General features: G+C 36.8%; 3 protein-coding genes across 4 annotated transcripts in view; 2 read left to right on the plus strand and 1 right to left on the minus strand.

The window, feature by feature from the left end:
- LOC108755120 (mastermind-like protein 2) overlaps positions 1 to 1,023 on the minus strand; it is a 6,682-nt gene extending 5,659 nt beyond the window's left edge. Inside the window, exon 1 of the mRNA XM_018497943.1 lies at positions 843 to 1,023. Coding sequence (XP_018353445.1) covers positions 843 to 860 — 18 coding nt within the window. The 5' untranslated portion in view covers positions 861 to 1,023. The remainder of the gene's footprint in view (positions 1 to 842) is intronic.
- A 5,785-nt stretch (positions 1,024 to 6,808) lies between these two features.
- On the plus strand, positions 6,809 to 10,281 carry LOC108755014 (protein RRNAD1-like). Its single transcript, XM_018497719.1, has 8 exons — positions 6,809 to 6,996; positions 7,201 to 7,310; positions 8,041 to 8,287; positions 8,501 to 8,649; positions 8,932 to 9,234; positions 9,308 to 9,461; positions 9,811 to 9,920; positions 9,990 to 10,281. Exons 1-8 carry the CDS (start codon positions 6,880 to 6,882, stop codon positions 10,279 to 10,281), a joined length of 1,482 nt encoding a protein of 493 aa, XP_018353221.1. The 5' UTR covers positions 6,809 to 6,879.
- Positions 10,282 to 11,013: 732 nt separating this feature from the next.
- LOC108755112 (heterogeneous nuclear ribonucleoprotein L) overlaps positions 11,014 to 13,230 on the plus strand; it is a 162,400-nt gene continuing 160,183 nt past the window's right edge. For both annotated transcript variants that reach the window (XM_018497930.1, XM_018497931.1), the window contains exon 1: positions 11,014 to 11,357. In XM_018497930.1, coding sequence (XP_018353432.1) covers positions 11,295 to 11,357 — 63 coding nt within the window. In that variant the 5' untranslated portion in view covers positions 11,014 to 11,294. The remainder of the gene's footprint in view (positions 11,358 to 13,230) is intronic.

The raw sequence follows: 13,230 nt of genomic DNA on the forward strand, positions 1-13,230 counted from the left end.
CGTCTTTTTCAGCTCGTAGTTTTTGGTATGTAAAAATTATCAAACTCATATAAACTTAAAAAATGTGATAAGCTTTTAAAAGTAGAGATTTCAAGCTTTAAAACCCTTTTTTTAAATTTGAATTTCATTCATTATTGACGAAGATATTGTATATACAACTTTGAGCTAAAAAATACGCGATGACTTTTTACTTAACCTAATATATATTTTTTTGAATAATATTTCTGTATTAAAAGTATCTATAGTATTATACTTCAAAATTGCATTAATTATATACAGCAAATCAAGGCGATTATGCTTATTAGAAGTTTGTCGCTATTTTTTCCTATGATTCTAAAAACATCATTCCATGCAATAGAATATGCTTCAATGTACTCGATTAATCCTTTAAAGTCCATCCACCGAGAAGTAGGTAACGGAAAAAGAGAAGGAGAAAGAGAATCAAAGTTTAAGACCGGCGCGTTTCACCTCGAGAATTCGGTACCTCTCTCGGTGCTGGTTAGCATATTCGAATGAGGCCCCGAACACCTCTTTTTCCCTAAACCGCCCGCCTCGGGCGCCGCAAGACCGCCCGAGGGTAAAACGACGATATATCGTGATTAAACGGCCGTTGATCTCCGCAGAACGATTAACGATCGTATCGTTGCCGGTCGCGTCTGCCACGATTTATTAGAGCACTTTCCCTCGTGCGTGAGAGTCGATACGCTCGCTGATTATAAATGATAGAACTGCAGGAGGGTCTGGACATGTCGCGCGCGACGTGCTTATTACGATGAAAGTACAAGCGTCTCCGTCCAAGTGGTCCATCCACCCTCTTCGTGGTTACACCCTGTTATAATTACCAGCTTGGCGAACCGCATTGCTATGATCGTTTCTTGGGCTCTTCCACGTGGGGAGATTCACACACTTCTCACCGACCGGATTCCTCGCGTTAGAGACGGCTGACTCGCGACATGACACCGCTCGAGACGATCGGCTTGGCTGAACGATACCGAGCGGAACCTCGCATGGGAACTGAGGACAGATCTCGACCCAGGGGCCCGTTTCTCCCTACCCGCTGCCACCACCACCTGTGCGACACCACCGCTCTTCATGAAGCTCCTCTCTAATATCGAAGACGGTGGAGCATAAGCACCTTTCTCCGAGGTGCCTCCTCGACACTCGCCTCGTTGGTGTTCGTGTCAGTTATACACGTAGACGCACATGTAGATGGGAACGGTAGGGGGGAAAAAGAGGAGATGTACGGTGTGGTATCTTCTTCGCATACACGACGACAACTTTCTTCAAATCCGCCCGACCACGCGATCGACCGTAGAGGGGACTATTATACTAAACGTCCTCACTTTTCCGCGACCTCCAAGGCCCATCGAAACTGAAACTCACCTTTCCTCCTCGTCTCAACGAAGAGTTATTCGGTGAAAGAACGTGAAGGATCTTAATGTCTGCAGACCGAAGGGGAGCGGTAGCGAATTACTTTCGCTACGGTACTAAGCTTCACTTAACTACAACTTCCTTGAGACAAGTGATTCTTTCTGATCTGTTCGATAATTCTTGTCTGCGAGAAAGGATATACAGGTCGATTCGGATGTCGCTCCAAATCGGTTGATAATTTCAGCTGGAACGCTCTTGCTCACGAACGATCATCTTGATGGATGTTTACAATTAAGGCGGCTGCAATTATAATATCATTAACATTTCTAGACTTTAATGTGAATCTTTCCTCTCTCTCAGAATAATAGTCGCGCCGACTTTCATGAATGTAGACAGAGCGGTACAGATTGCACCTTGCAAGCGAATTCCACGAAAACGCAAGCTTCGTTGATTTCACAGAAGAGCAAGAGAATTTTTCTTATTCTTGTTATAGAATATATTCTACAATAGAGCGTGCAGTATCACAGGTGTATTGACAAAGATTAATCGCGTTAGCTGTTGCATCGCACGGTTAATCTTCTCTTTCTGTATGCACTTTCAAAATATTATATTTTTAGAACTTTTGTATGCGAACAGTTATACCTTTAAAAAAAGTATATAAGATGTTCGTTTATAAATGCTTCAACCTTTCGTCAGCAATCTAGATTTTTTTTAGCACAAGCAAAATTTTTACAAAAGAGAGTAGAGTCCGTTTCTCCTCTTATCACTAAATTATACATTTTTAAACAAATTTCTATTTTTTCCCTATTTTTATTCAAATTTTAATTTTTATTAAATGATGAAGATTTTAATATTTGAGTTAAAACAGCGTAATCACAGACAAGGGGCTAAACAGTATGTGATATGTTTTGCATGTAGAAATGTGTGCGACAATTATTTCCTTCTTGCCTGTTTTGCAAAAAAGATTTTGCATAATGCAAGACACTATCCAGATCCTCTTACGTCTTACGTATGACAGATGATTCTGATCTGATAAATTACGCGAAACATTTTTCCAGGCATGATGTTGAAGCTGCAGTGGTATGAAGTAACTCGTTGGCAAGAAATCACACAGCAGATTGTATATAAGTCATGTCCGCCGTTGCGAAAGGTGCAGATCCAGTGGAGCAATTGAACGGGATGACCCGCTAGAGACCTCCCCCAGTTGCAAAAGTGCCCTGCAATGTTCCGCAAACATCTCATGTACGTGTTTGCGCAACTTACTTCGTTCCAGATCGGTCAGATCATCAAAGCCGATAATTTTCTATCGTATTTATTTTCTGACCCCTCTTAGAGAGAAGCCAGATCGCTCGAAGCGGGAAAAATCAGGATCTACCGTTGCGCCAGAAACGATTGACGAGTGAATGGTAAAATTTCGAAAGTTACGAAAAAATTTGAGGTAGTGTTGGATCTTTTTTTTTCCGTATTTCTCTTAGTATCGATGTTCATCAATTTCGGCATCAACGAATGTCCAGCATTCGAGTGGATGTCTCCGGACATCGAGATTCCCGCGTCCTACTTAGAAACTTTCACTTATACGTTGGCGTAAGAGGATCCGAATAGCAGCCGGCAGGCTCGATGATGATAAATATAGGATCCATCTGACCGCCCGAGACGGTCAGTGATCTCCGAGCCAAGACGATATTTCACGCTAAGTTATCGCCGTTTCGCTGAGAAACGATATCATTCTTCTAAGCGTATATAATTTCGCACGCGAAAACAATTTATCACTTTTTCGCGCTTCCATGTGGGTGACACGATGATGTCACTAACAATTAACTATTTTTAATGTTTACTCGGTCAACTCTGTGTTTTCCGAAGAAGCTTTCTCTCTTTCTTTGCGCATGCTATAGCTATTCTATTTCTCAATTTTGGTCTTTTTTATTTTTATATTTTATTTTTTACCTTTATATTTTTTTTTATATATTGTTTTTGTAATTTTTCTTATTCTATTGTCTAACTATATGTATTGCTTTTTAGTGTTTGAGGGGATCCGATTCTAAAACGCTTAATAAATAATGATCTCCCTCTCTCTCTTTCTCTCTCTCTTTCTCTTCCTTTCTCTTTCTTAACATGACAAATGTATTGTCACATAACCATCCAACTTTCCTTTCATTATAAAGTTAATTACTTAATTTTCGAGGTTAAATAATTTCACTCAACTCAATCGTGAAATTTAAATTTCCGTTGAGGAAGCTGTTCAGAATAAAGCAAGACCGAAAAGCAAGATCTCGACTTTGTCGAGTTTCTCATCCTATACAAAGTAAATAAACGTAATTAAAATAATCAACTGTTTTATTTGTCTAAACATCGAGATCACCTATCAATTCACGATATCCTGTCGATGTTAATCGCAGGAAATGTTGTACAACAAATACTAAATGTCTGCTTAGGAAAACTGTTGCGTGTAGAAACGACACTTTCTAATCGGTTTACAAGACGACCACTACAATTACGCTTATCTAATTAAATCAGCTTTTTTTTTCGAGATCAGTTCTAGTAAAAATTTTACGGCGCTTCGTTATTGCATATTTTATTTCTTGCGTGTTACATGCGTGTTTCATATTATGTTACATCGCTATTACATCTCGCTATCGAGCTTATTCACGCGGAGCGTGGAAACTCCCTCGGAACTGGAAAACGATGCCTCTGTCGCACAGTCTTTGCGATTGCGAGACCAATCTTTGTAACTGCGATGGCAAAAGATTGTGAATTTGATTCTCCCAGTTCTCATGAAGGATACGGATCCTCTTACACGAGCACTAACGATATACAGTTCTTCGAGAGCAGTCCGCTCATGAGCAATAACGTAACTGTTGAAGAGTGAAAGTGCCCGTAAAGTGGGACGCTGCGGGAATAACGCTCGCTCTTATAATTAATAAACAAAGCCTACAAACGGTTCTCATCGTCTATGAGATTGTGCATTCTACGCGACATTTCTTTAAGACCTTGTCGAGTGTCGTTATCCATGCTAGGTTGATGATCGAGACCTTTCTCACGTTCGCTTTTTCCATAGGAATCTCGGGCGATGATTATAAAATAAACCTAACGATGAAATTATGAAAACTTATAAAGTTTAAGTTACGATTAGAAGTTAATAAACGGATAAATACACGGAAAGAACAGTTTTGCTAAAGTATTTAAAAATTTAGCTAGATATATATATATAGATCGAAAGATAATTTTGTTTGGATCATCAAAATAATTATGTAGGACCCTTAAATTGCTAACATTTATGTAATTATTATGTATTTTATATAATTTTGATAGTCCAACAAATTTATTTTCAGATCTATATCTATAGGAAAACTTTTCAATTATTTTTATATATTTCTGCATCCGTTTATCCTTCTAGAATATTTTTTAAAAACATTAAAATCGCTTTGTTAAAAATAAAAATACAACATATTTATTTTTTACTAAAAATTTTAAAACGGATTTTAGAAAAAAAAATAAAATCAGAAAAATAATACAGAGATTAAGATTAGATTTTAAGTAGATTAAAAGTAATGGCAAGAGATCAAGATTAGACCTTTTAACAATTTTGTGTTGTAATTCGATTATTTGTTTCTGATTTCTTTTTATTTTTTCATTTTATTCTAACTGCACGTATTTGCGATAATCCGATTACCAAATACGCGGATTAAATTATTGACCTGTGATGACCTTAATTCACAAGGCAGAAAATTCTCACTCATGTTTTTCAACGTGAGAAGAATCTTTCATAAGCTACAAAAGTGTTACACGCTATAAGCGTTAATCCGAGTCTTAACTAATTAAAGAATGGAGCCAACCGAAACTGACACGCGATGTAATGCGCCCATAAGTTACATGGTGACTTTTATTCCCAGCGAGATTTACGGAATGATAAAGGTTGTGGTTTTTTATAATTAAAATCTAAAATGCCAGCTGCCATCCGTAGAGGAGAAGTTTTAACGCCACTCTCTCAGGTCATCCGCGGGTATCGACTGTATCGGCGGAAAATGCATAACTGCATTATATAATTACATACTGTGGGCCGTATCAGACGAAAAATTGCCGGTAATTGATGTTACACCCGAGGCACTTTCTATTTCAAGTGTAGTGGATTTCTCACTTCGCGCCTATCGCAATCGGCGCGAATCGGTCCTGTGTCGGAAAAGGAAAAACTCGCTCTCCATTATATTTTCCAATCAATTAAAAATGTCGGCTGGCAGCTTTTCCGAGCGGCGCGGGCGTTATCACGGTCAATTTAATAAATCATAAAGAAGCGTGAATAATAATAAGTATTAACTTTCTCCTCGGCTAAATCACTCGTGCTACCACTGACGTGCGTACGTCGGCGAAGACCCGCAGTCTCGGGTCTGTAAAGAGCAAACGGTCATTTGTTTGTTACTTTTACGAGATTAAAATGAACCGGAGGATGATCGTGCACTAGAATTTATAAATACCATAACGTAAAATTCTCGCATACACGTGCTACACTTTCCATTTCATTCGCAATAAATCAGTCGTCTCTCACATGTGCATTCGCACGTGTGAGTACACGGTGCACAACGCGTGACTTTCTAATAATTTCCGATAATAATAGATCAAAAAGGAAAATATATATGTATATAAAATTGCGAATTTCAACGCAGCCTGAACAGAAAGTTAAATAACCTTTAGACCCAGTTCAACTAATGTAGAATTAATTTTAATCTCGGTTTTATTTTTCCCTTTATCTTTTTCTAATTTTAAGAATTACTAATTCCAAGGTCCAGTTTCACAGCTCACTCTTAACCGAGGTTCAATTTATTTCTCATCTCTTTCCAACAGGCCTAAGAATTAGAAAAAGATAAACGGTGAGATGAAACTCTGATTAAAAATTGATGGAACTAGGTCTTATTTGTTTCTATCAATGACTACATTTACACGGCATGAAAGAAGAACTTAAACTTATGATCTAAAGGCAGATTTATTTCTCATATTATTTGTTTATCCAGCTAGACTAATGATGCTTTTTTTACATCATTTAGGCTCAGTTCCGCCAATGAAGAATTAAAAAAAAAAGATAAAGAGTAAATCGAGATTAAAGTTAACGTACATACTTAAACCTCTGTTACACGACACGCTTAATCGGATTTAATAATATCCATAAACTGGCTAATCACAGTAGTTCCATTCTTCCGAGGAACAGCTATGATTGGCCAATTTTATAACTACGGATGTTATTAAACCCAATTAAGCGTGTCGTGTTACAGAGATCTAAGTATGTACGTTAACTTTAATCTCGATTTACTCTCTTTATCTTTTTTTTTTAATTCTTTATTGGTGGAACTGGGCCTAAATGATATAAAAAAAGCATCATTAGTCTAGCTGAATAAATAAATAACATGAGAAATAAATCTGCCTTTAGATCATAAGTTTAAGTTCTTAATAATATAGTAAAGGTATAATCGCCTATATCACACGGAGTAATGCGAGCTATTCGTCCATCTCGACACAACAATGGCCGCCCCCGTAGTTACGTGTACATGCAGAACCTGCTCGAAGGCTCGCGTAACACTCGAGAGAATCTTCAACGTGTTAGATACATACGGCTGGTTGTTAGACTCGTATGTCGTGGTACGTAATTCAGTAATGATAGCTTTAGCATCGCAGCATTCTGGAGCGTTTCTTGAACTGCATTTCTCCCTTTCTCAGCCTAATTGCATACATGTGTTGACGTGTCATTGTAAATACACCTAATATATATTTCACACATCTTTCGTCTGTCATCTTTCACTTTATTTTTTGAGAACAGCATATTGACCTCGAATCGTATTGTAGGATTTCTTCCAAGAGCAATTGTGGAAGAGACTGCCGAACAGCTGGAAGACCACTTTGCAAACCGTGTCGCCCGACGAATTCGGAAAGTGGTTAGCTGGCGACATCTCGTGGTAAGCACGTGCTTCACATAGGTCGGTAAGCGCGAGAAATCATTTTACCAATTGACTTCAAATTGATTCGAATCATGTTCATTTTTTTGTCCATTTCTGCGAATGTAGATTAATTTTAATCTTTGTTTAATTTAACTCTTTATCTTTTTTTAATTCTTAGAACTAGGAAAAGATGAAAAGTAAATTTAACGAAGATTAAAGTTAATCTACATTGGTTAAAATACGGGCATATGCAAATTAACTTTGATCTCGGTTTAATTCACTCTTCATCTTTTCCTAATGTCCATTTCTACCGTAGATTAACTTTAATCTCGGCTTTACTTATTTTTTATGTTTTTCTAATTTTTTAGAACTAGGAAAAAATAGGAAGTAAGTTAAACCGAGATTAAAGTTAATCTGAATTGATAGAAATTAATGAACATAATTCATATATTTCTCAGAATTAGAAAGCAACAAAAAGTAAGTTAAACCGAGATTAAAGGTGAGATTTGTGACAATTTTAATTATTATCCTTTTCATAGTACAACATGTTTGTTGCAACATTTGCAATATTATTGTAATTATTGGAACGTTGCAATGTTTCGATAATATTACTAGAATGTTTTATACTGGATATAAAAACGAATCTGCAAATACATCTCTAATTCAAATATAATTAACACGAATGAGAAGCGTACCATATTTTTGTGAGCTCTCTGTTTATAATTTTACAATGTATTTCGTTTTACAGTTCACGCGTATGGCCATTGTCGTTGCTGACACTTCGACAGGTTGCAAAGAATTTGCAACTAAATAGAGATCATCAAAATGATAAAAACGTCTGGCGATGCAATGGAAGAAAAAATATTGAAAAGAATTCGGAAAATTTTGTCCTGGAACGTAAAAATGAAGGATTACATGATTCCCAGAAAAAACATAATCTCTTTTTGAAACACGTTAAAATAAAAAAACGCCATGAGATACAACAGATAGCGCAGGTATATAGCTACACATATTTTTCAGTTCTTAGCGGAAATTAAATCATTATAACATCAAAATAATGTCAAAATGGTTTTAAAATTATTATTAAGTTATTTTTCAGTCAGTTGATTTATATTGACGTTATTTTGCTTGGGATTGCTTTAAATTAGACGCGAAATATTTATAGATCCTAAGAGATTTATCTTTATAAGAGGTTTATCTTTACTCAGGTATGCGCAGACTGTGCACAAGAGTCCAACGCTGAGTGCATTGTAGATGTTGGAGCAGGCGTGGGTCATTTAGCCAGATCTCTAGCATTTAAATACGATCTACATGTAATGTGTATCGAACAAGACGCATTATTGTCACAGCAAGCCAGGTAATCCGCATTTTTTTTTACTCTAATCAATCTCGCTGTTTTAATTACTATCCAGAATATAAACTGAACAAGGAAACATAGCATTACTTCGCTGTTATAATTTCTTACTTACCAGTGTAACTGATATTATGTATACGTTATATATTACATTTATATCATATTATACTTATATCGCTGAATAAGAAAGAATAATATTGATATAATATTACTTTCAGATTGTTGTTCTGCGGATAGCAATCTTATTATTCCTTTACTATCATTCATCTGAAATTTTAATTACAGAAAATGGGATAAGGAATTGTTAGTGTCTCTATCTAAACATCTACCTAACTTGCCAGTAAATATGCCACAACACATTTCAATCAAACTGGAGGATACTGATTCTGATCTGTCAGAAACAATCAAGGACATAAAAAGAACTTTCTCCGATAATTTTAATTTAAATAAAAAGAAATCTGGATTTGGCATTGTGGGACTACATCCATGTGGAGATCTTGCAGCCACGTTACTGAGACTTTACACATCTCAATGTGAGATAAGATTTATTTGTATTGTGGGGTGCTGTTACATGAAGCTGACATTAAAGTACGTTTATCAGATGCACTATAAAATAACGCTTATGAGATTACGATTGTACTAAATAATGTGATGCATTTAGAAATCCAGCGAATGTTTCAAATGGATATCCACTCAGTAAATATCTGTCTTCATTCACAAAACACAAATTGTCCTATACAGCGTTAGAAGTGGCATGTCATGCTATTGAGAGCTACTGTGACAAATTAAAGACTGGGAACTATGAAGATTTAATAGTTAAGTATTGTGTTAAGGACGACTTTGATTGAATATTTCGATTAACTTAATTATTGACTAATTGAACCGGCAAAATTGCTCTAGATAAAATTTCTAATATATAATTCGTTATTCTTAATTTTTTCTTTGGTACATGAAACATAATCCTATTAATTTAATAATTTTATTCGAATTACTTAATAAAATATTGTCGATTAATAGCGTTTTTGACCTAACCGGGTTTGCATCAACGTAGGTTGAATTAATGATGTTTTGTGCTCTCCTATTGGTAACGCCAACCAAGTTAATTTGAGTTTGATCGCCCTAAAGCATCATAAGTTTGATATTCAAACTGCATTTTTTTTTTAGGTGCACGCTTATAGAGCCGCTTTAGAAACCGTTCTAGTAAAACAAAATAGCCAGCTACGTCACACTCAAGTGAGAAACGTCAAAGTGACGAAACCTGTTACGTTTGAACAGTTGAGTAAAATTATGATTATCGATATTCTGTGTATTATTATAGCAATAATCGAATAAGTTTTTTTTAGATATTGCATAGCCGCAACTGCAGATTTCGAGCCAAATCTCCGACCTAAAGATTCAGATTTACAAAATCCGCAAATAAAATGTTATCTAAATCAGTGGCGGCAGATTGTGATATTCGGAGCATTGCGTACAATGATAGCACCATTGGTGGAAACTGTGGTGTTGTTAGACAGATTCCTGTATCTATCCGAAAATAATTTGATTCCTATATTGAAGCCTGTTTTTAATCCCAGATTGTCTCCTCGACATTTTTTATTGTTATCGATGAAAAATACTGAACAATCGCTCTCTTGATTATGTCTGAAAATTTTTATACCTTTTATACCATAATAAAATTTTAAAGATTTAATTAGATCAAATATTATCGTTTTAAATAAAAAATGTTATTTTTTTCTAGCTCTGAGGTAAATCTTTTAAAAATTTTTATGCAATTTAATTAAAGATAATACTCTCTCTTTTTCAAATTCAAATTATTTTCTTGAATGTAACATATATTTTAATAGAAAACTATACATTTGATTTCGTAAATTTAATTTTTTGAAAATTAGACAATTGATGTGCGCTATAGATTCAAAACTGAATATAAAAACTGGATATGCATTTTTACTTTAACATTATAATATTTCATTTTTTATATTAGACAATCAAACAGTTGACACTCTAGATGTAAATTTAAATATGAAAAGTTAAATACGCTTTAATTAAAGATATCGTACAAATTCGGTAAGTAAACTGATTGGATTACATTCGGAAAATGTATCTTATTTGCGCGATACACATTGCAATAGCGCGCATTCCGATATTATCTCTCATGAAAATTCAGTGGATTTGCAAGGTCCAATGGGAGCGAGCGGCACACAACGCGCAAACGAGTGACGGGCCAATCGGAGCGCGATACTCGGCAGCGTTTGGCGCGCACAACGGCAGCTTAATGACGGCCACGCAAAGCGTTCTGTGGCGCCACCGGCAGGGCGCGTCGCAGTAGCCGGTTGCCAGTTCGCACGAACCGTTGACGTCCTCCGGCGAGATCCAGTTTCCTTTAAGCCGCTCTCGCGCGTTTGTCTGTTCTCGTCGCGTCGTGTGTCCTACCGATTATTATTTTCTCCTCCTCCCCCCTTCCCCATCCGCGTGCACGAAGATTGTCGGCACGGTGTTAAAAGGTATATCACGAGCGGTATACATAACACGCTCGTGTCGTCGTCATTGTCGTTGTCGCCGTCGTCATCGCAATCTCGCTATCGCTGTCGCCGTCGTGCAGCGCCGAGTGTCTCGATTCAAACGTATCATCGCCCGGTGTATAACGGAGGATGGCATTCAACGGAGACGGTCCGCACTCCAAGAGGCAGCGGCTCGAGGAATCTGGACACAGGGTGAGTGCGCGCGCCAATCATTATCACGCGTCGAGTCGCGACGCGTCCCGTCCGTCCCGTCCCGTTGCGCCGCGACGCGACGCGACGTCCGACTCCGCGTTCTCATCCGCTCAGCGAGAACGACGAAGCGCGATCCGCTCGCTCGTGAGAAAGCGCGTCGCCATTTATCGGCGTAATGATCGCGGGGGCACGGCGCGCGACGCGCGCGTGTCTCTCGTCTCGGTTTCGCCGCCGCGCCACCGATTACGCGAGGTTTTCGTGGAGAGACGCGCGGGGCGCCATTTACCTTTACCCCGCGAGCTCGACATACGGCGTGAATGCCGTGAACGTATGTACTCCGTGACGCGACGCGCGTCGCCGGCATGCTCGACCGACAGGCCGACTCGCTCGCGTCCGATGAAAGTCGGGCGCGTTCGCTTCGCCCGTCGGATTCCGACAAATCAAATTGCGAGTCCGACGCGAATCGGACGATCGCCGCTCCGCGTTCGGCATTCGGTCGCTCCGCCGAGCGCGAGTATCACAATGCGCCCCTTCCCCTTCCCCCCTCCCGTTCCCTTCCCTCTTTCCCCTCGTTGCGAAAGACGCGGGGTTCGTCCCCGCGTAAAATGTCCGTCAGTCTTTTAAAACCCGCGGGAATTTTATTTACTCGCGGATTACGCCAATGAAAGTTGTTCTTTTTCCAATATCGATACTCAAAGAAAATACACAAAATTCAATAAAAAGTCAAAATGATTTTATTTTAATTCTTAACGTCAAGAAACGGTCAAGTTTTGTAATGAAAAATCATCATTTTGACTTTTATGAGATGAAAATGAAGTCATTTTGACTTTCTCTTGACTTGTGGTGTGTTTTTTGGTTAAATTTGTAAGGATGCGTCATCTTCTTGTCATTATACTTCTTGATCACAAATTATCAATTAAGGTGGCTTTTTGCATTTTTTAAAAATATTCTGTGCGAATTGTAGAATTCTCGTTGAATCGTCTTAATTGTTTAGAACAGCATGAGCAATTTGAATGTGAAAAGGATGCATAGTGACTGCTAATATGTTGCTCCTTTATTTCATTATGACAAACTTAAGTTTCTCAAGAAAAGAAGGAAATTCCTTTTTAACTTGACAGAAAATTATTGACTAATCGAATGATAAAAAATGACATTTGATCATGTTAAGAATATAATATATTCTGCTACAGAAGAATGTAATATAATATATTCTATAATAGATTCTTAACATAATCAAATGTTATTTTTGTCATTTTCATTTCAGATGTTATGTTAGATATAAACAGAGGAATGGCAATCCAATTTCTTGAGTTAAATAAGCTTCTGTTATTTTTAACTTCTATGTATGTCAAAATGTAAACTAATCCATTTCTGTGGCTCGTTTTATAGTAAACAACATCCATATTAACGCATACACTTAACAAATAATAATCTGAATTTTATTCAAATAATATATATATATATATATATTTGAGACATTTTCTTGAGCTGAATTATTGAACTTTATTGTTTTAATTAAATTAACAAATATAAAAATGATTAAAAAGAAATTCGATATAATTTTGATAATGTGAATTTAATAGTGCAACTATTAAAAAATCACTCTTTTTGAGTTATGACAATTTTAATGATATTCTTTTAAATAATATTTTTTAATTTTGACGTTTGGAACAATTTTTTATGAAATTAAGTGCACTTTAATTATTTAGTGAATTTAGAATTAATCAGTGCACTTTTGGCGATTGTTAAGTTAATGTTTACCTGACTTATTTATGTATGTAATTTAGTCATGTTTTTTGAATCGTATCGATGTTGAAATAAAGGAGCGATTTTTCCAACTACTTTTTGTATTGCTTAATTTTTTCAATAAATG

The sequence above is a fragment of the Trachymyrmex septentrionalis genome, unplaced genomic scaffold (genome assembly GCF_001594115.1).
Source record: "Trachymyrmex septentrionalis isolate Tsep2-gDNA-1 unplaced genomic scaffold, Tsep1.0 scaffold83, whole genome shotgun sequence".
In the NCBI taxonomy this organism is placed as follows: Eukaryota; Metazoa; Arthropoda; class Insecta; order Hymenoptera; family Formicidae; genus Trachymyrmex; species Trachymyrmex septentrionalis.